Here is a 27,463-nt window from a genome sequence, read left to right as displayed (position 1 = left end):
TTTACATACAGTGAAATGAATTTTGCCGACAGAAATTGTCAACTCATCTTTGATAATTATTCAGAGGGTACACGAGTGGATGATAGGTGATTAAATTTTCAGCATTAAAGACCTCTGAAATGACTCGCATAAAAGACCAGAAGAATAAAATGGACGGCAACGAATAAGATGGACGATGATCTATTGATAAATATCTCGTTGACGTTCATATATAATTCTATGTAACCGCCGTTGAATCTACAGCACAAATCATCAAGTGATCAAAATGTTCTCATGATAGCATATAATACACAAACGACAAAAATACAAACATATGCTGGATATCAAATAGATTTAGTTATTAAGTGTATGTAACATATTCTGACATTGTGTGAAGAGTGCCCATCGTTAGTTATTGAGTGTATGTAAAATATTCTAACATTGTGTGGAGAATGCCCATCGTTAGTTATTGAGTGTATGTAACACATTCTTACATAGTGTGGAGAGTCAGATTTTCATCTGATGAAGAAAAACCTACAGTTTCCAAATGTATGGATCCCCGTTGTGGCACCTGCCCTTATTTAAAAACAGGAGACTCATTTACTTTTAAATGTGGCAAAACGTTCACTATACATACTAATATGTCGTGCAAATCCAGAAATTTGATATATTGCATGATTTGTACTTCCTGCGGAGAAAACTATATAGGACAGACCGGAACCAAACTAGCCGACCGTGTGAGAGTCCACAAACAACAAATACGGGACCCGTCCGTCAGGAATACACCCTGCAGTGAACATTTCGATTTATGTGCCAATGGAAACTTTTTAATATTTCCGTTTTATAAAGTTTTAGAAAATAATGAACACTTACGGAGAACAAAAGAGGACTATTTTGTAAAGTTATTCAAACCTAAATTGAATGTAAATTAATTATTATAACTTGAATGTTACATTTCAAGTCATTGCTTTATTTTTGGCGCCTTATTGGGTTTAACTTGCTCCAATTTAGTCAAACTTCCACCAGAGTTCGTTTGCTCAACAACACCCGATACCTCAAAGTGTCGGACCCACAACATAAATACAATGTCAGATACAAAAAATTATATAAAGCACTAAAATGACAACGACACGAACAACCAGATTGTCAAATTTTCGGGACGACCCGTTGAGTTTTGGATCAGCTCTTTGGACAAATAAGACATGTCCTAATTCGTTCCACTTTTAACATTGATTGGCAAGCCTAAAGACCAAAAAACATGTAGTCTGCGTTGTAAATGCGTTCGTAGATTAGTGTAGTTGTAGTGCTAGATGTATTTATATGTAGTTTTTGCTATTATTCTCTGTTGATATTGGCCACATTATGTAATTCTTTTCGTTTGTCCTGAAGAAGGGACAGGTCGTCCTAAAAATTTGACAATCTGGTTGTTCGTGTCGTTGGTCATTTTAGTGTTTTGTGTGTATATATATATAAGCACTAAAATCCAACAACACTTAACACCCAAAGTTACAGATCTAATAGATACGAGGTCAAATTAAAATAAAATACATTCCGCCCCAATGGTATGAACAAACCCAATGACTTCGCCGGAATAAATGTGGCCTAGCTCCCCCTAGTTATTACTCAGTGTTGTTCTGTTAGTTATTACTCAGTGTTGTTCTGTTAGTTATTACTCAGTGTTGTTCTGTTAGTTATTACTCAGTGTTGTTCTGTTAGTTATTACTCAGTGTTGTTCTGCTTGTTATTACTCAGTGTTGTTCTGCTTGTTATTACTCAGTGTTGTTCTGTTAGTTATTACTCAGTGTTGTTCTGTTAGTTATTACTCAGTGTTGTTCTGCTTGTTATTAGTTATTACTCAGTGTTGTTCTGTTTGTTATTACTCAGTGTTGTTCTGCTAGTTATTACTCAGTGTTGTTCTGTTAGTTATTACTCAGTGTTGTTCTGCTTGTTATTACTCAGTGTTGTTCTGCTTGTTATTACTCAGTGTTGTTCTGTTTGTTATTAGTTATTACTCAGTGTTGTTCTGTTTGTTATTAGTTATTACTCAGTGTTGTTCTGTTAGTTATTACTCAGTGTTGTTCTGTTAGTTATTACTCAGTGTTGTTCTGTTTGTTATTAGTTATTACTCAGTGTTGTTCTGTTAGTTATTACTCAGTGTTGTTCTGTTAGTTATTACTCAGTGTTGTTCTGTTTGTTATTAGTTATTACTCAGTGTTGTTCTGTTTGTTATTAGTTATTACTCAGTGTTGTTCTGTTAGTTATTACTCAGTGTTGTTCTGTTAGTTATTACTCAGTGTTGTTCTGCTTCTTATTAGTTATTACTCAGTGTTGTTCTGTTAGTTATTACTCAGTGTTGTTCTGCTAGTTATTAATCAGTGTTGTTCTGTTAGTTATTACTCAGTGTTGTTCTGTTAGTTATTACTCAGTGTTGTTCTGTTAGTTATTACTCAGTGTTGTTCTGCTAGTTATTAATCAGTGTTGTTCTGTTAGTTATTACTCAGTGTTGTTCTGTTTGTTATTACTCAGTGTTGTTCTGTTAGTTATTACTCAGTGTTGTTCTGTTAGTTATTACTCAGTGTTGTTCTGTTTGTTATTACTCAGTGTTGTTCTGTTAGTTATTACTCAGTGTTGTTCTGTTAGTTATTACTCAGTGTTGTTCTGTTTGTTATTACTCAGTGTTGTTCTGTTAGTTATTACTCAGTGTTGTTCTGTTAGTTATTACTCAGTGTTGTTCTGTTAGTTATTACTCAGTGTTGTTCTGTTAGTTATTACTCAGTGTTGTTCTGTTAGTTATTACTCAGTGTTGTTCTGTTTGTTATTACTCAGTGTTGTTCTGTTAGTTATTACTCAGTGTTGTTCTGTTAGTTATTACTCAGTGTTGTTCTGTTAGTTATTACTCAGTGTTGTTCTGTTAGTTATTACTCAGTGTTGTTCTGTTAGTTATTACTCAGTGTTGTTCTGTTAGTTATTACTCAGTGTTGTTCTGTTAGTTATTACTCAGTGTTGTTCTGTTAGTTATTACTCAGTGTTGTTCTGTTTGTTATTACTCAGTGTTGTTCTGCTTGTTATTACTCAGTGTTGTTCTGTTAGTTATTACTCAGTGTTGTTCTGCTTGTTATTACTCAGTGTTGTTCTGCTTGTTATTTCTCAGTGTTGTTCTGTTTGTTATTAGTTATTACTCAGTGTTGTTCTGTTTGTTATTACTCAGTGTTGTTCTGTTTGTTATTACTCAGTGTTGTTCTGTTAGTTATTACTCAGTGTTGTTCTGTTAGTTATTACTCAGTGTTGTTCTGTTAATTATTACTCAGTGTTGTTCTGTTAGTTATTACTCAGTGTTGTTCTGTTTGTTATTACTCAGTGTTGTTCTGTTAGTTATTACTCAGTGTTGTTCTGTTAGTTATTACTCAGTGTTGTTCTGTTAGTTATTACTCAGTGTTGTTCTGTTAGTTATTACTCAGTGTTGTTCTGTTAGTTATTACTCAGTGTTGTTCTGTTAGTTATTACTCAGTGTTGTTCTGTTAGTTATTACTCAGTGTTGTTCTGTTAGTTATTACTCAGTGTTGTTCTGTTAGTTATTACTCAGTGTTGTTCTGTTAGTTATTACTCAGTGTTGTTCTGTTAGTTATTACTCAGTGTTGTTCTGTTAGTTATTACTCAGTGTTGTTCTGCTTCTTATTAGTTATTACTCAGTGTTGTTCTGTTAATTATTACTCAGTGTTGTTCTGTTAGTTATTACTCAGTGTTGTTCTGTTAGTTATTACTCAGTGTTGTTCTGTTAGTTATTACTCAGTGTTGTTCTGTTAGTTATTACTCAGTGTTGTTCTGTTAGTTATTACTCAGTGTTGTTCTGTTAGTTATTACTCAGTGTTGTTCTGTTAGTTATTACTCAGTGTTGTTCTGTTAGTTATTACTCAGTGTTGTTCTGTTAGTTATTACTCAGTGTTGTTCTGTTAGTTATTACTCAGTGTTGTTCTGTTAGTTATTACGTAGTGTTGTTCTGTTAGTTATTACTCAGTGTTGTTCTGTTTGTTATTACTCAGTGTTGTTCTGTTAGTTATTACTCAGTGTTGTTCTGTTAGTTATTACTCAGTGTTGTTCTGTTAGTTATTACTCAGTGTTGTTCTGCTTGTTTTACACTTTATATTTTGCCGTCTATTTGTTACGGCATCATCATTAGCAGTCAAATTTTTTTTATTATTATTTTTTTATTTATTCATTATTAATTATAATACCCTTACTTAGTCCACCAAATTATTTTTTTTTTCATATTTTTTTTTATTATACTAGTACTCCAGTGCGTATTACTTTATAATTTGTATATTCTATTTTTCATCACAGTTCAACAATAGTTTACACCTCCAAGTGCGAAATACTCATTATAAGCCGTCATTAGAACAAGTTAGCATATCGCTTAAGGATACTGATTAGTTAACTCGTTCTTTGTTTTTGACTTGATCCAGCGTAGGACTGATTAGTTCAGTTTAATCTTGACGCACGATGGGAACAAACTTTTCTATTGCCACATATTACACTCGATAATTTTAAAATGTAGACGTTTTGTTTGTTATCAGCTTTTGTAGTTTAGTTGTAGTTTTAGTTTCCTTACTTTTCTATGTAAACATTCTATTGTCCTGAAAATTTGACAATTAACTGTTGTTCGTGTCGTTGGTCATTTTAGTTCAATACATCTTGATGTTCTATCCAGAGTTATCCTTCCTGTCGCACTCTCTAATGCAGTGCACCATTTGGAGGTTTTTCCTTGCTATAAGAATAAGTTTGGATTTAATATTTGGCTACGTTTACGACTGAATACAATGAAATTGATAGATGATACACTGGTATATTAGTTTTTACATCTCTACCAAAAAAGCAGTCTGATTTCCGATATTATATAAGCTGTATAAACTGCCGATGTTGCTATTTGGCTTTAGTTTCTCGAGATTAGGCAAAAGTGGAGATGAGGGTTCATCAATAGAAGAAATCAAACGGCAGAGCAGGCATGATGGAAAAGTAATGCATGCAACAATCAGAATAAATATATCACGGACCATTTTGATAATATTACACCTGTTTTATAATGAAGATTTTCATCTCAAAGATACCTACATTCTCATCAATCTGATGTCAATAGTTTCGTAGTAATTAATCAATACACAATATGTTAATTATGCTATTGGGGGAGAGCAGATAACATATTCTGAGATCCGTGTGGAGAATGCCCATCGTTAGTTATTGAGTGTATGTAGCATATTCTGACATTGTGTGGAGAGTCCCCATCGTTGGTTATTGAGTGTATGCAAGACATTTTAACATTGTGGAGAATGCCCATCAGTAGTTATTGAGTGTATGTAACATATTCTAACATTGTGTGGAGAGTCCCCATCGTTGGTTATTGAGTGTATGCAAGACATTTTAACATTGTGGAGAATGCCCATCATTAGTTATTGAGTGTATGTAAGACATTTTAACATTGTGGAGAATGCCCATCATTAGTTATTGAGTGTATGTAAGACATTTTAACATTGTGGAGAATGCCCATCATTAGTTATTGAGTGTATGTAAGACATTTTAACATTGTGGAGAATGCCCATCGTTGGTTATTGAGTGTATGTAAGACATTTTAACATTGTGGAGAATGCCCATCATTAGTTATTGAGTGTATGTAACATATTCTAACATTGTGTGGAGAGTCCCCATCGTTGGTTATTGAGTGTATGCAAGACATTTTAACATTGTGGAGAATGCCCATCATTAGTTATTGAGTGTATGTAAGACATTTTAACATTGTGGAGAATGCCCATCATTAGTTATTGAGTGTATGTAAGACATTTTAACATTGTGGAGAATGCCCATCATTAGTTATTGAGTGTATGTAAGACATTTTAACATTGTGGAGAATGCCCATCATTAGTTATTGAGTGTATGTAAGACATTTTAACATTGTGGAGAATGCCCATCGTTGGTTATTGAGTGTATGTAAGACATTTTAACATTATGGAGAATGCCCATCATTAGTTATTGAGTGTATGCAAGACATTTTAACATTGTGGAGAATGCCCATCATTAGTTATTGAGTGTATGTAAGACATTTTAACATTGTGGAGAATGCCCATCATTAGTTATTGAGTGTATGTAAGACATTTTAACATTGTGGAGAATGCCCATCATTAGTTATTGAGTGTATGTATTGTATCTTAGGCCCATATGTTGAGTGCCCATCCGACGCTTGTCATATTTTCATTGAGCATATTTTTTGTCAAAATATAATGATGCAATGCATAACTGAACAAATCCATATAGAAAAAATGGCATTGCATTGTTTATAGAAGACTAAAGTTATCTTTTAATTACAACGGACCTAATCACGAAGTAATAATTTAGATAAGTCTTAATAATGAAATAGCTCTACTATATGTTTTTTCAAGATGCACGTTATCTTGTAATTACAAAGGAACTAATCACGATAACTAACTCTTAATTACGAAATAACAGTACAATTTTTTTTTCAAGTTATAGGAGACTAATTTTGTAGAATCACATCATATTCTCCTTTAGAATACATTCAACCTGTGCTTGTAAATGCTCTTTAATCAATGAAGGAAACTCCACATGTTTACCAAATATGCAATGAATTTCGCTTTCAATATACTGATGATATTAAAAGATCAAAGACAACACTACCTTTGATATGTAATCCAGATTTCAATAAAGTGCACGTAAAGAGATATTTAAATAGAGATGCATGCAAATATGCATTATAAACCAATTGAAAATGCCATAACCATCTGTTCTACAATGTATTATTCAAATCAAGTAGGTTAAAAAACTTCAGGTAATGTCAGGGTTGACCTGGTGGGTAATAAACATGTATGTTGCTCGCATCAGGTGCGAGATTGCAAGCAGAGACACGGAGTTTAACATGATATCTAGTTCGTATTTCCCACGAAAAATTCTCCATGTCTTCTTCTTAGATCCAATAAATGGGATAAATTTGACCTGGTATTTGGATGAAAGTTTACTACATACAGATACTACCCCTTGTGGTGTTCTGTTATTGGACGTGACGTTTAAATTAAAAAACAACATGTTTTTATTATTATTTTGCTTTTTAATACAATCACGTTTGATGATATATTTGATTAGAATTTCAAAATATTAAATCATGAATTTTACATTGATTTGATATATAATTTGATTTCTAAAATACAAATTGCAAAACTAACAAACCTATGGTTCAATTCTTCCAAAATGTGTAATATTATTAAATGACTGTATTGTAGTTTTGGATAATCGAGTTTTGTTGTTATGTGGAGTTTTTGGTTGGTTGTTTTTTTTTAAAACGGATGTACATGTAGCTCGCTATTGTATCCCACATTTCCCCCCAAAAAACTATAGTTCTGTAGCTACTTCACGCAACATTGACGTAGTCTACGCTACCAGATAATCTCATGCCTCAATAAAATTATGTATGATAATAACAGTATATTATTTGTATATCTCATACAATAGTATATCATATGGATATTTTATATACCTCCGAGATCAAAGATCAGGGCATACCTTTTATGCCTGTCTCTCTGTTGTCCATCACGATGAATCAAGCACTGAAAATTATATATTTACAAGCTAATGTAAGAGAAAAACCATTCTGAATTGTGTTGATTTTGGTGATTGTTTGATAAAGGTAAAATCAGCCGATAAAACATCAGGGATAGGGTTTTAAATATATACCAGTTAATGAACATCATATTACAAAACGGGTTATAGTTTACAAGAATATACTATTTTGGTGTTGATATAGAAAGCAGTAGAGGAAAAGGTTGAATTTTTCCTCTATAGCATTAAATGAAATACAATTTATAAAGTCTTTGCAGACGAGACATGATTTTATAACGACACGGTTCTGTTAGTAAACGATGGTCACTTGTCATGGGTTATCCATATTCCCATGGTAATGTTAGTAAACGATGGTCACTTGTCATGGGTTATCCATATTCCCATGGTAATGTTAGTAAACGATGGTCACTTGCCATGGGTTATCCATATTCCCATGGTAATGTTAGTAAACGATGGTCACTTGCCATGGGTTATCCATATTCCCATGGTCATTTTGGCTATGTAGATGTAACTTCCTATTTTCTTTTTAGAATTTTAATGACATGGCTATGGTTTTCATACTTTATACACCGTGTTTCATGAATTACATGTATCATGTATACTTTGTTCTGCTTGGGACTATAATAACCTTGGTAAAAAATTTGAACTATACAAGTGTTTGTTAATTTAAATGGTTAAGATCAAACTTAAGCTATGTAACTGATGAGGTCTCAGTCATTTTGCCAAAATTTGAATATGGCAATGCTCAGGACCAGCGTTTCACAAAAACAACTCCTTTTATATAAGAATAGATGTGTAGGTTGTTTGCATTTCGGGGATGTATGGAATAGATCTTTATTATGTACATAATATTGATTTTTATAATTGTGTTTCTATGTCAAGTTAAAAGATAAGTGTTTTATCGAAAAATAAGGTACAATGAAACAACAAAGGTTTATTACTAACAAAAAGTATTAGAAAATGTAGATATTAAACAACAACGGTTTATTCTGACAAAAAGCATTAATTAGTAAATGTAAATATTAAACAACAACGGTTTATTCTGACAAAAAGTATTAAAAAATGTAGATATTAAACAACAACGGTTTATTCTGACAAAAAGCATTAATTAGTACATGTAAATATTAAACACTTTGTAACGAAGATGTCCGAGTCATCATAAACCACTAACCAAAGAATCGATCTAGTCAACTTTCTCAAGGTTACCTGTAACACAGATTGTAATATGTATCTATTGAACAGATGATCAGAGAGGGACTCTCGTGTACATTTTCATTACTGAAGCGTAACCCGACATATCCAAAATTTCTAATAGTACTGACGTGCTGAAGGATTCCCTAATAGTACTGACGTGTTGAAGGATTCCCTAATAGTACTGACGTGTTGATAATAGTACTGACATGTTGAAGGATTCCCTAATAGTACTGACGTGTTGATAATAGTACTGACGTGTTGAAGGATTCCCTAATAATACTGACGTGTTGAAGGATTCCCTAATAGTACTGACGTGTTGAAGGATTCCCTAATAGTACTGACGTGTTGAAGGATTCCCTAATAATACTGACACACGTAACTTTGTAAGATGTTTCCTAAGTCGAATCACAGATGGGAATTGCAGATCTTGTTCTAGTTTTTAAAAGCAAAATTTACCACTAATTGGGACAATTAGTGGTAAATTTTGCTTTTAAAGAATGACTAAATTTGCTCTCTTTAAATGTGTGTTCATTTAACCGATGGCGCAACTTTACCAAATAGTTTAATTTCGTTTAGTTTTAGTTCTCCGATGACAATCTTTTATGATCAGTTAATCTGAATCTAGACACCATGTCTTCATTTCTTTATATATTGGTTTTGGCTATAGCCAATGCGCCATAATGTACTAGTATGCATACCCCAGTGTGGGATTTTATATAAAGATACCTGTTTGATATTTGTAATCTAGCAAATCATTTAATGAATAATTAAAAACACCAATTACAAGGGAAAAGTGTCATATTGCGACAAATCCTGATCATTGTTAATGTTTGTGGATTTTTTATGTGTACTTAAGGTTTTTCATTAATGCATCATGTTGTAAATTTTGAAATTATCGGGTGGCAGTAAATATAAGATTACAACATGAGAAAAGACTGTAATTCTTCTAAAATTGCAATATTTGTAAGATTACTGTTCGTTAAGTTAAGGATGAAATTATTTTCAACTGTTTCTTACACTGTTCCTAGATAACTACATTGATGGGGACTGCGAAGTGAACTTACACTGTTCCTAGATAACTACATTGAAGGGGACTGCGAAGTGAACTTCTTGCCCTGCACGTTGAATTTATTGAAGTAGTGCGGAAGTGGAATTATGTAATCTCCCTAAATGTCAAAATGTTCACCAAGCCTTCATACACCACATACCCTGTGGAACGAAGCAGAGCGGAGAGAAGTGATGTAATCTGTTTAATTATATATTTTTAAAGAAAGGATAATTGTGGAAACGGATGCTGCATTAGGATGGCTCTAATGATTTATGTGCATACCATAAATACATACAACCATCCTTTTAATCAAAGGATCAAACAGCATTAAGAGTACCGTATTACCGTGTCTATTGTTATAGCCTTCTCCCTGTTAGTCAAACATTCATACAAGAGAACTTAGTGTTAAGGGTAATATTTAGAAATGCCGAAATGATTTATGAGATTTTGTAACAAACAAAATCACGTGATGGATTCCCTTAAATATTTCTAATATGCATGCCATTATCGGATTTTTTAAAGCCATTATAAACGGAAGAGGTTATACATGTTCTGCGGGTAGTAATCTGCGTTCAGGCGCTTTACATTCCAAAAACCAACGCCAGCTGGAACTAGTAAAAAAAATTATCCAAAATTCACCTATTACACATTTGAAACTGGTTGATTTATTGTAATATACTTTTGATTGATTATGTTTCATCATAACACCCCATTATTATGTCGGAATATATGTCATCCTGACACCCCAGTACTATGTCAGAATATTTGTCATCCTCACACCCCAGTACTATGTCGAAATATTTGTCATCTTCACACCCCATTACTATGTCGGAATATATGTCATCGTCATACTCCAGTACTATGTCGGAATATTTGTCATCCTCACACCCCAGTACTATGTTGTAATATATGTCATCCTCACACTGCAGTACTATGTCAGAATATATGTCATCTTCACACCCCACTACTATGTCGGAAGAGTGATATTTCTTAACTGTAAAGATACATCTATCTATCGATATAAAAGAGATATCTCTCAAAGTTAAACAGGTATTTCTACAGATTTTCAGAAAGAGATGACTATTTAAATTGACTACAATGATTTCTCCTACATGTCCATCGCCATTATGTGATATAACAAGTTACTGTCCCTTAACAAAGTACTGCAATAGGTGGACCATAGGCATGTGTTTCTAACAAAAACTTAATATTCTAGGTTGAAATGAAAATGTGTCTTAAAATGGATTTTAAAAAAAATAAATTTTGGAACATGCAAATACAATTATTTCATTATAATTAAATCCCCTGCTGGACTCAAAGACAGCACTCAACACGTTAAACCACTGACCTACCTAGCTAGGCAATCAACTTTATACGGAATAAACAAATATTGCTGATATTTATATTTTCATTCATGTTTTAAAAGGGAGTCCGCCATTATGGCGATGTATTATACCTCCTTAACGTTTGAGTTTCATACATGTTTAACTGGCAATAAAATATCTTAATCCAATGATATAAATCTGGCAACAAAATATTGATGCTCACAAGTTGAATGTCGTTTTTCATTTCAAAAGCTCAATGCAACCTTGCATATGATGTCGATTTTAAGATCTGGATAGCAGTAATATATTACATGTTTTAAGCGTTGCTGAGGTGACTATGTACAACGGAATAAATTAGACTCCATAACATTAATCTTTTTTTTTTTCATTATGAACACTAAAAACTCACAAACCAAACAGAATGGTTTTTTTTAAATTCTCTTCATGAAACATTGCCTTTCCCGATGAACATCTACTTGTGCATGCGCAAGATGACTTTTCTCCCCACGTGTACGGTTACTTGCTACCTTGTTGAGTCTTATCAATAAAGAAAGGTCGCGTCATCCAGCTCCGGTGCAATCGGAACAATCGAAACTTGGTCTGTTCCGTCATGTCGAGAAGTTTTTCTCGACTTCATTGAAAAGGCCGATCGATGTTTCGATTGGTTCCGATGAAAACGTACACTTGCGCATGCGGAAGTTGACTTTCCCCTATATAATCCGGCTTACCTTTTAGAGTGGAACCCAGGTCATGCAAAAATGGCGGGAAAGTTCTCGGAGGTCGTTGAAACGGCATTAATCAGTGGTCGCCAGTCTGAGCACACCGAGTTGTTTGATAATTGCTTCAGGCGTTTGATTTCTTTTATATTTTAGGAACCGATATGAAATTAAACTTATATTTAGATATCTTTAAACATTATTGTACCCTTTATCCTTTGATAACAGGGGAAAATAGGCATATATTAAAAATACATTAATAATTATTGTTATTGAATATATATATGAATATAGCTGGGACGTTAAATATTCCTGTCGATGCGCCAATATCCATTATGAATCACCATATCTAAGATAACTAGTAATTAATTAGTAGTATATTGTCACGTGTAATATTTGATAACTATTAATTGTTTTACTGATTAGTAGTATATTGTCACGTGCAATATCTGATAACTAGTAATTGCTATAATGACTAGTAGTATAGTGTCACGTGTAATATTTGTATTTGGATTCCCGTGTCTCTGAATCTTTGGACGATTTTGTTTGGCTGTCGTTTTGGGGAAGTTCCGTGTGCATTCCACCAGAATTGAAATAATCAAAAAATATATGTCTTTAACATAGAGATATATTTCGCTATATTTGAGACGCTTGTAGAGATATCTCTTGATTTTAAAGGTACCGGTAGTTCTCATTCAAATTGAGGTTCTTATAAAGACATAATTTTATGTTGAAGAATTATCTTTTTAGCTTTAAAATATATTTCCTTAAGTGAAAGATATGTGTCCAAGTAAAAGAGATATCTCTCTAAATGCAAGGGATATCTCTCAGTGATATCTTTCTAAGTGAGAGACACCTATCATTAAGATATATGTCTCTAAGTTGAGAGATGCCTATCTTATTAACTTATTGAGATATCTCTTTAAAATAAGAAGTATCTCTTTAAATTAGAGTGATATTCATTTTGCAAATGAATAGTAAAACGGCTTACCATAGACATTTCCTTATCATAGGTAAACAAGCCGTAACTACCACGCAGTGTCTATGAAAACGATTCCACAACTGCATGCCTTTTCTTATATTTCAGGAAAACCATGTTGTCTTGACATGTTAATCTCTACTGATAATTGATTTCTTTCTATTTACATAAGAATGCGCACTTAACTTGAGAGATACGTTCCTTTCCACGGTGCCTTTATTTAATCATCCTCTTCAATTTAAGTTGAAAAAGTGTACATAAATTACAAGCATAATTACCGAGACATCGCGAATTTGAGTCATGTGATCTATCGTCTGCCGGGGAGAGCTACAACGAAACGTCTGCTGCGGGCTGCCTCCCGTGGTGTTTATTTCTGAGGCAATAAAGCACAGTTTCCACGACAGTTCCCGCCATCTGATGTATAGCTCTTGTCTGGGCAAGAATCTTTGAGCTAATATTTTTGTCATAATTCTCTTGGTTAACCTTAAAACTCGCCAAAGAATTACTACGCAATTTAAAACAAAGCCGAGCTACTTATCTGCGCCTCTGTAATGATTGAAGCTGGCTCAACCACTTTCTCTCTCCTTGTTTTATCTGAAAAATGCATATCATAAGAAGTATAATATTTAAAACAATCTATATACATGTATATTACTCTAAATACGTATATACAATACATTACTGAATATTACTCTAAATACGTGTGCACAATACGTTACTGAATAGAATGAATCTTTTGACATTGTCATCCCGGGAAATGTATTGTCCACGAAGAAGTGGCGGATTTAAGGGGGGCGCAGCCGCCCCCCCCCCCCTAAAATTTAAGGTAAATCGTAGTATCTTGTTTAGAAAAATGTACTAAACGATAAAAGAAGCAATAATTTCTTCCACTCTTGGTAAAATAAATGGCAAAATTGTTTGATTTCTTGAATTACTTTATTGGGAGAACTTAATTTTTTCCAAAAACCCTTAAAATTAGCGTCATTTCACTAATTTTACCCCAGACCCCTGCCTCGTAAAGTGGCGCCCCCGTAAGCGCAATTCCTGGATCCGCCCCTGATCGTATGCCACGTTTCGAACTATCCAGGAAATATGTATTTTTATCTCCTCAATATGAAGAGTTCTTATATGATTCCAGAAAGAAGTATAAATTTTATATTGTGGAAATATTACCATATTTTGTAAATCGGTCTGGTTAGGTCACCTTACACTTGCAATATACAACCAACCAACTACCGTTGGGGGCGAATGTATTCGATGTATATTTGCATGTATAAATTCATCCATATCAGGCACGTAGAATCGGAGGATTCCAAAGTTATCCGGACGTGCACGAACAAAGCCTGTGAAAACATCTTGCAACATTCATTCAACGTGGGAGATATAACCAATGTATGTAAACAGTGCGTTGTGATTGATTGTATATTGTTTAACGTCCCTCTCGAGAATTCTTCACTCATATGGAGACGTCACCATTACCGGTAAAGGGCTGCAAAATTAGGCCAATGCTTGGCACTTACGGCCTTTGAGCAGGAAGGGATCTTTATCGTGCCACACCTGCTGCGACAAGGGGCCTCGGTTTTTGCGATCTCATCCGAAGGACCGCCCCATTTAGTCGCCTCTTACGACAAGCAAGGGGTACTGAGGACCTGATTCTGACCCGGATCGTACGAGGCATCTAACAATATGTATCTCAAGGTGGCAGGGACAGGTTTTTTTGTTCTGAAACATGTGGGTAGGGGGTTTACATCAAAGTCAGATTATGACAGACTAATGAAAAATCATATTTCCCTTTTATGTCAATACTTGTATTTCATATTGGTGTAGTTAATAAATTATGACCCTAAATTACATGTACCGGTAATATATACATACTGGTGCTGGTGCACAAAACATGCCCTAAGCAGGTGCCCCTTTCTCGCTTTTATTTTCCCTCATTTGGACTAATTCGTACCACCCCCACACCATCAGACCGTGCACAATCAAGAACATTGTCTGCCCTTCTTAAAAACCTACCTTTCATATGGAGCCATCCACCTTCCCTCTCAGCTACAGACCTTTTGCTGAACCATGCATGTTTTCACCGGAATTTCTTGAGCAACTGAACACGTGATTTAGTTTTGTATTTGCACTCATCTGTATGCTAGGAATCATGGTGACACCTATATGTTGCACATCAACATTTTCATTAAGCACTCAGCTACATTTGACATGTATCCAAAAATTATTGTATACGTTTTACACATGTAATATCACTTCAAATATGGAGTAACGCCATTTTAAAAAGAAAGTTGACCCGGGCCTATAGTGCGAAACTGTCCCTTGCTACCCGGGCCTATAGTGCGAAACTGTTCCCTGCTACCCGGGCCTATAGTGCGAAACTGTCCCCTGCTACCCGGGCCTATAGTGTGAAACTATCCCCTGCTGTTCTCTGCTACCCAAACTAAGTGTGTTCAGTAGAACTGATTTTAAACAAATTTAATTTTTACTGTTGTGATGTCTTTTTTCAGCAGTAACAATAGTTGGGGGGGGGGGGGGGGGGGGGGGTTCAGATGTATTGGTATACAGTATCTTTTAAAATTTCCGCCCTCGGACGATATTGACATTTTTTACATGATCATGTAATGTTTCAAAGAAAAGTATTGATGTCGCTGCCACGCATATAGTCAATATCTATTCATTGTTGAATTAGTAGAATTGGTAGATTGTTTTTCATATTGCTTATGTTTTTACTCAGTTAAGTTGATGCTGAAATATTTCGCGTTTTAATTATCAGTCTGTGGCAGCGTGAAGTCAGGATATCTAAATTCATTTAACAGTGTGTAATTCTATAATATTGTCTGTGAGTTGGAAAAGCCTAAATGTCCCGTTCTTAAAAGGCTAGTCAATGGAAAAATCTTGGTACGAGTGTTACGGCGACGTCTGGCGACGTAGTCTCTTGCAACCAGACGCTCGACTTGCGCTGCCTCGTCGGAGATATGCGGAGGCGGCTGAGCGTCTGGTTGAACGAGACTACTTGCGACGTGAGTCGAAAGAAAGAAAATGAGGGTAAACAATGTAACCCAAACTTTGGATTTTGAACAGATTCTCTCTTATACACATGTTACCATTGGAACTCATCCCGCGAAAAAAAAATGTTCATTTGAATTGAATGTGATTTTAATTTCATCCGTAAGAGAGATATGTAATGCATACATAAACTTCAATACACGTGTGTTATTATGTTATAATTTAGCCCAGTGGTTAATTCGCAGCCGGGAAGCCCGAGTTCAATGACTGCGCCACGTCAAACTGAAGACATTTAGGAAATGCACCCTGTAATAACTGTCTCTTCACCAAGTGAGAGTCACTTGTCTTTTGGATATGTATACTCAACTGTGGATGTAGATTGGGTTTTTGTGGGTTGTTGGGGGAGTGGTAGTAAAGCAAAGTTTAGGACAATATCTGTGACGCAGATTTTTTTTAAGACTTACTTTTCTTGGTGAATATTTTTTCCAAACTTGATGACCAAAGTTTTGATCAAAACAATATTAGTACTTACAGCTATGATTGTATATACCAGTATTTCGTGGTAATTTTTCATATTCATGTAATTATTATACATATACATGTATGCTACATGTGTATGAATGTGATCAATACATCTATATTATCTATAACATAATTTACATGGAAGGAAAATATAATCAGTACCTATTCCGATCCATAACTTTGAAACCCCATTTTTCGAGGGAGATCATTTCCCCTCTCCTTAGGACCAGGCTAGATCCGAATCCGATTTGCCCACTGATGCGGCACAAACATATTTAGAATATTTCGGACTGACCCCTCAAAACCAACACCCGCCTCTTCATAGACTGTCGTTGCCTTTATCCGCATTTGTAGTTGATAGAGGCCAATGGCAACAAGCAGTAAGCCATCAACTTTAGACAGTGGCAGCAAGCAGTAGACTCGGGCAGCAAGCAGTAGACTCGGGCAACAAGCAGTAGACTCGGGCAACAAGCAGTAGGCAAGTGTGCTGTAGCAGGCAGTGATAGCAAGCAGTTTACTGTGGCAACAAGCAGTGGACCCTGGCAACAAGCAGTGGCTACTGACTGTCGTATCTTCCATATAATCTGCATCTGCTGCAGTATTCCGTATAGGCAGTTGTAGTTGGTTTTTGTAAATAGGTTTCTATAAACTGCAACAAAGTTTTCTTTAAATAAATCTTCAATTTAATTCATGAATAAGCAATGTACGTGTAATACGTTGTCCATGCTACGTACATACATTTATAAGCAAGTACAATTACCAGTAATGGGAGGAGCAACGTTGATAAATCACCAGCTTTTATTCTGTGTTATATACAAACAGCATGAATGCAGTTTAACAACCAGCTTACGTTTTGTTTGCAATCTTATATTGCATTTGCTGTACAAATACAATGCACTTGAGATCTTAAAAAGAAAGAAAATTATTAGTCAGAATATATTGAATGAAGTGTGCTAGTAACAATCAGGGGCGGATCCAGGAATTGCGGTTACGGGTGGCGCCACTTTATGAGGCAGGGGGTCAATGGGTTCAGGGCGAAACCCGGGGGGGGGGGGGGGGGGGGGGCAGGGGGGCGAAGCCCCCGGAAGCTCGTGGATTTTACAGATTTTATAGGGTTTGAAATATATGATGTAATTCCAAGAAATCAAAAGATTTTGTCGTTTATTTCTCCGGGAGTGGAAGAAACTATTGCTTCTTTTATCGTTTAGTACATTTTTCTAAACAAGATACCAAAATTTACCTAAATTTTAAAATTTTAGGGGCGCGCGCGACAGCTGCACCCCCCCCCCCCCCTTAAATCCGCCACTGACAATGAAATGTACTCTGTTTGATAAATATTTACATTTTATAGGCATCCCTCCATGAACGCACTACAGTTTTAAACAATACCCGTATAAATACAGAACTACCGGTAATTGATAAATATACATTTTGTAATACGTCTATTTTGACAGCTGGGAATTCCAACAGAAATGAAAGTACGGTAGAATAATAGCTGTGACGATTCATGCTGGCATTCTTCATGAAAAGGTGAAGATACGAATAGTGATCAATCTCATAGTTCAAGAAGCGCGTTAGTGTGAAGCGTCACAGTTCATGAAGCGCGTTAGTGTGACGCGTCACAGTTCATGAAGCGCATTAGTGTGACGCGTCACGGTTCATGTCCTCATGCACTTTTAAGATTGTACCATATCGTATCATATATATTGCAGATGTATGTAAATCAACATTTAAAAAGTCCAGTTCTTTGTGCTCCTATAGACTGAGGAACTACGTCTATAAACAGACCACTTTGGTTTTACTGAGACTAAAACGTGGTAGACTGTTGGATGACGACTCCAGTTAACAAGTTCTCGGCAGAAGGTCGTCAGTTATAGTACTCCGTCAACTGGAGCCTCGTTGTGCAATACAATATAACTAATACATTATGTATACAGTTTAAGTATACTTTTCGGGATAGAAAATTCAATTTATATCAAGAGGAAGTGAAGACGAAAATCTCTCAGAAGTGGCATTCTGGTTAGGTTTAGGCTCAGCTAATCTGTTCAATTATAGAAATAAGTTCCCAACGCCCGAGTGACTATATTAAATTCTATATACGACCATGGAAGGCAATAAATATTGGATTTCTTCAAAATTAAATTTTGAATGAAGTCGGGTTCAATACACGGGGTGATTTTCGGATGATTTACACTTCATTCGTTTAATCGCAGTCCTTACACGTAACAGACTTTATGGGATCTTGAAGAGCTTGATAAGTCTGGCTTTGCTTATCGAGAATATGATACCTTTCTTTACCATCACATGCTTCTTTGTTAAGGTTCACGTGGAGCTATTCGTGGACTCAGAGTCATACTTCGTATCGCTTTGTAATTAATTTGCTCTTCTGATGGAAAAGAAAACCCTCTCGTGTATATTTCACCAATATTTCTATATATTCCATAATTAAATCCTTATCGTTTTGTATCTTTGGTGTGGAATTTTATTTATGTTTTAGAAGAAGTTCAAGATTCAATGTCGTAAAGTCTATCATAATATTGTGACGTAAAAGCTACTTTTGCAAGAATAAAGCATTTCCATCGAAGTAAGGTACAAAGAACAATTTCCAAAGAGACGTGCATATGATATTTCATATTTTAGAAAATCTGATGATCTTAGGTACATTGTTGTGTATCTCACAACAGGTGTCTGCACTCGCTAATACCTCTACCTGAATATTTTAAAAGGCTCGCCTAGTCATTCTTTTCCCCTGTGTATAAACAGTAAGACGATCTACATTGTTGGTCAGAGGATTAAGGCCCCGAGTGTCAGATGGCTGGATAATTTGTAATGATGACAAATAAAGAGATTAAGATCGGAAAGGTGTTAGGAACTACAATATAACACAAACCCCTCTAGTCTTTTTTTGTCGGTAGTTGATTTTAACGACTGACATTATGTTGTTGATTTAAGGCTACTGGATCATCATCGTGATAATCAATTTGGCTGGACTCACATGTTTTCGTCATCATGATATTGGGAATTTCTCATATGATGTACATGATACAACGACAAAACTTATTTTCGTTAATTGTAGAGAGAGAGAGAGAGAGAGAGAGAGAGAGAGAGAGAGAGAGAGAGAGAGAGAGAGTGAGAATGAATACTATTCCGATTCCTAAATCCAGTAATTTTAGACGTTTACTTGAACAATGCTCTATAATCTCCACATTTTATTTCTATCTGTCGTGTAATTTGATCTTTAGCAATGCCCGGTAAAGAGTTTACTTTTAACTAAAATCCTTTAGAATTTTCCCTTTGAAGTTAAGAGAACAATACTGTATAGAGGACATATGGAAAATTGCAGTTGGATTTTAAGTGTGAGTAATAATTCTGATAAAATGTTAAAGTTTGGAAGGTGGAGATGAAAGTGAATTTTACAAAATTGATGTAGACAAATCAGATCCAAATTATTGACTGGGCTGAAGAACGGGACGCGAATGTCTGTCTTGAATGTCAAAATCAATGTGGAAATCTTATGATTTTACTTATATTTTTTTCATATTTTTTAATGTGCTGAAATATTCGCAAGGTCTGTCCTGAAATTTGAGAACAGACCCATGAGTTTATGTGCAAAACGACACCCATTATGTTAATTAGAGGGGGTCTATCTAAAAGGAACGCGTGTTAATCTACCTATTCTGCATATCATTTGATAAAGCGATCATTAGTTTAAAGTACAGAAATCTTAGATCATTATGAATTGGATTATTAAACGTATGATTTGACTTATAGATATTATGTGATTGGGATGATAATCCAAGTGGGGTACAAATGTGTTCTTGTTCACGTATTGCAGTGATTTGTGGAAATTGTGTGCGTTCATTATTCATTTAACATTCTATTAAGAATAGATAAGTCAGATGATGGATGAAATATATCGATTTCTTCTTCATCATCATCATCATCATCATCATCATAATCTTCTTCACAGCTAGGATTCCTCTTAAGCAACAGATCTTCCCTTCTATTTTCCTTAACGATTATTGCAGTATCCATGTATATTCCATGTTGAAAATAGGTGTTAATGCCTTTATGTAATTCTATAGCCTTTCATATTCTATATTGATATTTGTTTTGGTATACCAAATGAATATAGGTCATTTGTTCATAGTTTATAATAATTTTTTCGCCCAATTTCATTGAAATGAATCTAAACATTCGTTCTTGTATATATTCGCTCAACTTAACGAGTCTTTCAGTGCGCATTTTAATGTAGATATATTCAAGACATAAAGATAAGTGTTGTAATCTCGCGCTCGTTTTTTACCTTTTTATCAATGAGCTATTTTTTCTGATTGCACTGGCAAAAAATATCGACGAAAGCTCACGGGTAAGTCGCTATATTTGCCTCATTAAAATTTATCAACTAGCATATTGATATGTGAAGATTCGCAGACGAGGAGATGATGAGATGAAATGTAAGAATGAACAAAAACGCACGTGTGTTGTCGACCTCAGTTTCCTTTCATCTTTAAAGTATAGGCATGACAAATATTTTGCATACGTAATCATGCGCGAAGAGCATCAATTTTCATAAAGACGTAAGCGGTCTTCCTCAATTTTTGCTCAAAACATGAACTATGAAATAGTCATTAAAATTGTTACATTCTTTTCTAAGTAAATATATGAACTCTTTTTTCCCTTCGTATGATTTACAGGTTGGTGAAATGAAAGAAACGACCTGTCGATAAGACTAGGAATCCGAGCCAAGAAAGAGGAGGATTCGTAATTCGCTGATTATGTAATGAGTAACCACGAAAAAAAGCCTTTGCAACTGAATAAATCGACAGGAATTTTTTTCCACAAGACATTCTCCTCGCCGAGTGAACTTGCTTTGGTGAGAAAGGTAAAAGCGCTGGCGTGTCCTCGTCAGATATTTTCTATTTAGCGTTATACCAGGCAAGGTGACGTCCCATCGTGCTGATTAGAACTTGTTTAAAAATATTTAACATAACCACACCGCGTCTTAGACCCAATGTGAGAGGAAGGTCTAACACGCATTGCCGAGACTAGAAAAATCAATTGGTTAAGACTTATTCTTCAAGGTGTGTGAAGGAATAGAAAAAAATTGTTTTATCCGAGACAATGTAATAATGTGAATTCCGAGTGGATGGCAAATTTTAAGACTTTATTTCATATTCGTAGATGCAGTATGTGATTGAAAAAACGTTATACGTGATTTAGAGTTACTGGATAATTTTACTGAAAGCGATCACCATGTGGGTTGTTCTCTTCATCTGTGTCCTTTTGCATTTCACGGAGTGCTATTCGTATGGTTCCAAGGAGGGATATCTTCAGGATATAGATCCTGACTGGGCCTTGATTAGCGGACGGATTAACCAACCCAAATGTATAGACATTCCGTCCAATCTGACCTTATGTCAAAATATCGGATACAGTCAGATGAGGCTACCGAATCTTTTGGATCATGATACCATTAATGAAGTCATTCAACAGTCTAAGTCTTGGGTGTCCCTCTTGGGCGTGCAATGTCACCCGGATACCAAGCTGTTCTTGTGTTCCCTGTTTTCACCAGTTTGTTTGGACAGAAAAATATGGCCATGTCGGAGTTTGTGTAATGCCGTAAAGGCTGGATGTGAGCAGACAATGCTGTTTTACAACTATAGCTGGCCAGATATGGTCAAATGTGACAAATTTCCAGAGGACTCGGACCTCTGCATACAACTATTACATAACGTTACATTGAGTAAGTAACAGGCATCTATTATTACATTTAAAATATTTCTCTCTATTTGGTTGTTGAATTTCAGGTCTCAGTTAAATTAATGTTGTTAACTCGGAGTGAGTAGAAATTAATTAAAACTTACTTTCTTAAAACATTTGTGTATAACTTGTAATGCCCCCAGACAGAAGGATGATTAAATAGTGTATTTGGTGGAGATGGGTCCGACTGGCAATAAAACGGTTATCACATTGACCAATGTGACACAATGAATCTGTCTAAATTACAAATGACTCACATCTCTGTCCTCAGTTGGGGGTCATCTCAGTTCACACGACACCATGTAGTTCATATCTAATGAAGAGGTTATCTATTGAAATTTTAATCACATATAAGAATATTTCAACGATCATTGTGCATATGGCATTTTAATATCTATGATAAATTTTACATACCGATCTAGAAAAAATATCGAAGTTTACCATGCGATGCTGGTATTCCTGGAGAAACCCGTCTTTAAACTTCATCAATATACCCCCTTTTAACCTGAATACCCACTATATGAAAAAGATTAAGTACGCAGATGATAGTTACATAGGTAATTTCACGGTCTTTGCCCAAATTTTATGAAAATATATTTCATATACCTCATGCTCAAAGTGTTATACAGTCATCAATGGCGCACATAAAACGTTTTCAAAGTCATTTGTATTGGCAGTGCTATTTATTTTTACGTATAATTAGAAAATAACAAAACTACATTTATTAGAGGAATCCCTTTGATAAATATTCAAAATTCTCCATTCTAACTTTGAATGTTCTAGTAGTTTAATTAACAGTTTCACCTTAATAAATGGGGATATGCATACCGCTTCTGTAATTATGTAACACGCGTCGATTCTATTCAGACTCCACTCTGGGAAGGTAATTTCCTTCCAATATTCAGAGCTCTTAAAGATATTAGAGATTATGCAAACGCAGTAAAGAAGTTAGTTTATTTCACTTCATTAATATTACTTTTAACGAGACTCCTCAATTTTAAAATTCTTGAAATTTTCGGAGCTGTAGAGGATGTTTTTCAGCTCTCGTTTAATAAACGAGTTTTGTTTCCACATACTCCACTTAAAATTCATATAGTTTAAAGTATTTAAATTCCAATATTTTTATTAAGATTAACTGGAGAATAGATAAGTATAAGACAACATTGCTCTTTTTCTTGGTGATGAAAATCATATACGGTGTGACCCAATGTCTATTTACCCAGAGATGTTTATGCATATTAATGATTTTTTTAATCTCTGTAAATTCTCCCGAATAAGCTCAATCTCCGGTTTCACGGTACATATTTGCATTATGGAAATCAAGAGAGGGCTTTACTTTATATCCCCTACTCACTTTGATATGATACAATATGTTTATAGAATTAGACAACGTTATTGATTTGAGACACCTGTCTGTTTATAATATGCAAGACTGGCAGGATTACCAAATAAATTAAAAACATTACGAAGTATTTTTCGGATGCATATTGTTTTGTAACTTAACCTTTCATCTGATGTAGACATTGCTATGGTTGTTTCAAGCTAAATGAAATCACATCAATGTTATTTACAGTTAAAAATCCTACGATTACATGGTTGGTGAGATCTAAAGAAATCACTTGTATGGCATATTATGAATGGATAAGACGCAGTTTCACATAACTTATCTCCCCTAAATAATTTTGTTTGGTTGAAAGTGTCATGACATTAGGTATACGTAATACAAATGGATGACTGTCATTTACTGTACCCTAAATGTCAACCCAGGTACTACCAACAGAGCATTCTGACGTGTCACGCTGCTTCCGCCTCGTCTTTCAGTTCTAGGTATCCGCTTTCACCTAATATCCCACCACGCAAGACAAATTAACGTAATCTGAGGCTGGGCGAAATTACACTCAGTCAAAATATCTGTTAATTTTCCATTCATCACTAGAGATGTGATATGCCTCTTGAAATGTATTAATCAACCCTCGATATTCTTAGGTTAATCCTCGCTATGTATTAAACCGGATAAAACTGACACGTGAGGTGTCAGGATCTGATTGCATGTACATGTATAGTTAGCTGTCAGACGAATCGTTAACGCGTCCCCGGACACTTGGTTATCACCAGCATTCCTCACCGCGTCCAAACGAATCACAAAAATGTGCCCCATCATCATTTTGTGCGCGTTTTTAAATTGTGTGGATTTCGCTTAGTTATTCCAACATCAGTTCCTTTCCCTTACAGTTAGCAAGCGTCACATAACTACAATTGCTTACTATTTTTAATTTATAAGATTTGTCCCATATTACAAAAAATCCTTTCTCTTATGACTTGATTTAAATGAATCATTATAGATTACGTATACTCAAATTTCCGGGTTTTTCCTTTTCTTGAAATGTTTCAATTGCTATTTGGTAAAAGGAATTCTCGAAAAATGGAATATTTTGAACAAAGTGAAGAATGTTTGACAATCATTTGTAATAACATGTAAATATTTATAACTAATTCATAATATTGCTAAGCCTTATAAATATCGTGGAATGCAAGCACACCAGTTTTAATGCCTGAAGGACGGCATTCGCAATGATTTGAAATGTCATAAAACCCTAACTTATCTTTTACAAATAAAGTATCAGATTGGATGTTTCTTTTGTAGCTCACAACATCTGCAGCGCTTGTAGACAACCTCAGACACTGGAGGGACTTGTTGACGGATTCTGCCGTTCAACATATGGTAAGCGTATTACACTCACATACAATAGATGATACTGCATATGACGTCATTAATTTTTGAAAGCAATTACAGTGGGATACTAAGAAGGTTCCTAATAAAAAGAACTGTATTCTGCTGAAACTACCTTGTTTTTAGACCGAACGCGGTGGCCCAGTGGTTAAAGCGTTAGCTAAGTGACCAGGAGGTCATGGGTTCGAACCCTGCTCGTGCCTTCGATATAAAAAATAGGTTGTGACTGTTCCTTCGCCAAACGCTCGACACTCGGAAGTGAGAGTTGTGGATATTTCGGATTTGGTCTCAAAAACCGAGGTCACGGCAGGTGTTGGGACATTAAAGAACGCTCACTTCTACCGGCCCTGAGCGCTTAGCATAGGTCTAAATTTGTAGTGCTTCACCTACATCTGGTGACGTCTCAATATGAGTGAAAAATTCTGGAAGGGACGTAAAAGAAATAAACAAGAAAACTATAAGTAACACAGTGACGTGTATCTGTTATATATTTAAGTACTAAAGTGTCATGTATGCAGGGTTCGTGCTTTTCAGCCTCTGGTTTGGTCGATGGATGTTTTAGCTTCATAGTTAGTCATCTGAGAATTTGATCTCGAAACAACCTTTATACGGCTTCAGAAAACCTATAGCAACTTTTATCAAATATAAATGAAATTCTGCGTGTTCACAGAGTGCGTCATGTTCCGGAGTCATAAGCTGGCTCAGTTTGTCTTGCTCCCATTTTTCACTGTATATTCCTTTTATGAAAGTGTGAATAAAATCAAACGTGAGCTCGTCTCAGTTTTCTGCCCCAGAGTGTACCTTTGGTGAATCATGATATTACAAAAGAAATATGAAGAATTAAAATTGTGCTTGGTTATAACTTTGATTTTATTGAATCATGAATACGTTACGACATCCTTTTCAGTGGTTCGAGCTAAAATTAAGCAGATCAGGCATGATAAGGAAAAGAAAATATTGGTTTTACAAAAGAAAAAGAAATTTTTGAAGAAAATTGGACTGTCCAAGAGAGACAAGAGATCGCTGAGTCCATTCATTCAAGGCGGACTTCACTGTGAGTGTGACCGCATTAATGTCACTTTAAACGAGAATTACATCATCATGGGAAATTATTCAGCACCAGGTGAGTTTACTGCTATGTATATAGCGAAATGGCGGAAGGACAGGGTATTTCGCAAAGCTTTAAAGCTTATGCGTAAACGAGATATTTGTTCGAAACCTTTGGATATAGGAGAAAACGCAATAGGATTTCCTGGAATTTCAACCGGAGGGAAAGGAAACACAAATAAAGGAAAAAAGAAGGGTAAAGGAAAGAAGGGGAAAGGGAAGAAAGGAAAGAAAGGGAAAAAGGGGAAAAAAGGGAAGGGAAAAGGGAAGAAAGGAAAGAAAGGAAAGAAAGGAAAAGGGAAGAAGGGGAAAGGACAGAAAAATAAAAACAAGAAAAACAGAAATAAGAAAGGCAGGAAAGGAGGCAAGGGAAAAAGGAACAAGAAAAGAGACAGGCAAACACTGTTAACCACATTAGCTCCCTCATCTTAGTTTTGAAGAGAATAGATCCGATTTGACCCAGAAAAGTCTGTGATAGTGGTGATGATTTGAAGTTTGACACAAGACTGTGCAATCTAAAATCGTTATTTATAGATGGATAGAAGTGTGAAGCACGTGATTATCTGGTTGTAAATGGTTATACATGTAAAAACGCAAAGCAATGTGATAGAGGTGTACATTATTAACAATTGGACTGTAATATTCATTGTATATCATGCAAAATCTGCTTTTATTGTTTACATAATTTTAAATATTTGCTACAGCGACTGTATGATGATGATATATGTAGTTAAGAATTCCATTTATCAGTATACCATATTTTCATGTTATTATCTATAATTTCTCATTACAACTTGTGTTTGAGTTAGTCTTCGACCGACAGTTTAGTGCATTCTGCACGAGCGAAGGATCGCAACAGAATTAGTGCTATATATAGATATCGTTTATGCCTAAAAATGTTCGGTCATAAATGTTAGACATTTCTGGGTAGATTTAGTACATTTTTACCGTGTGTACTTCTGCATTCTGTAAAAATGGAAAGTATTGCTCTTTCTACTTTTTGTCGCTTAGAATAAAAGGGTACGGATATATCATACCTCGTGATATTCAGACCTGTATTGTTTCATGCAACAAATAACAGCAATAATTGATTATTTTGCATGTAAAATAATTTTTACTTTTATTTCAGAAATTGGCAGATATAGTCATATAATTTGTACATTACTTTGACATTCATTTTCACAAATTTTCGAATAAATAATGCCATCTCCATTCTCTAGGTTTTTTATCAGTGGATCTGTAAAACGCTTAAAGAACACATCCGTAACGCCATCTAAAATCATGAAACACATTTTCGTAATATTTAGAAACATTTCCATTGTAAAATGATATGATTTTGTTGGTAGCGCAGAGAAATTTTTATTGTGGTTAGAAATCTACGAGTATGAGCTAGAAACACCAAGCTTCAACAATGGGATACATTTTCCCCATTGCAGCGCGAGTCATTCCCCCCTGAATACAGAGGGCGCATAG

General features: G+C 35.1%; 1 protein-coding gene across 5 annotated transcripts in view; it reads left to right on the top strand.

Annotated features, from left to right (window-relative positions):
• The window catches only part of LOC125646113 (secreted frizzled-related protein 5-like), a 35,048-nt gene extending 7,845 nt beyond the window's left edge, over positions 1-27,203 (top strand). Inside the window, exons 1-4 of one of the 5 annotated variants that reach the window (XM_048872264.2) lie at positions 20,074-20,241; positions 21,087-22,135; positions 24,797-24,874; positions 25,791-27,203. In XM_048872264.2, the coding sequence (XP_048728221.1) occupies positions 21,646-22,135; positions 24,797-24,874; positions 25,791-26,422 (1,200 nt within the window). In that variant the 5' untranslated portion in view covers positions 20,074-20,241; positions 21,087-21,645 and the 3' untranslated portion in view covers positions 26,423-27,203. Of the gene's footprint in view, positions 1-20,073; positions 20,242-20,635; positions 20,970-21,086; positions 22,136-24,796; positions 24,875-25,790 lie in introns of those variants that run through there. The other 4 variants (XM_056139677.1, XM_056139678.1, XM_056139676.1 and 1 more) reach the window with 4 other exon arrangements.
• Positions 27,204-27,463: the final 260 nt, after the last annotated feature.

Source organism: Ostrea edulis, chromosome 6 (genome assembly GCF_947568905.1).
Source record: "Ostrea edulis chromosome 6, xbOstEdul1.1, whole genome shotgun sequence".
Classification (NCBI taxonomy): domain Eukaryota; kingdom Metazoa; phylum Mollusca; class Bivalvia; order Ostreida; family Ostreidae; genus Ostrea; species Ostrea edulis.
Note: the sequence above shows the minus strand (reverse complement) of the source record. Positions and strands in the feature narration are given on the sequence as shown.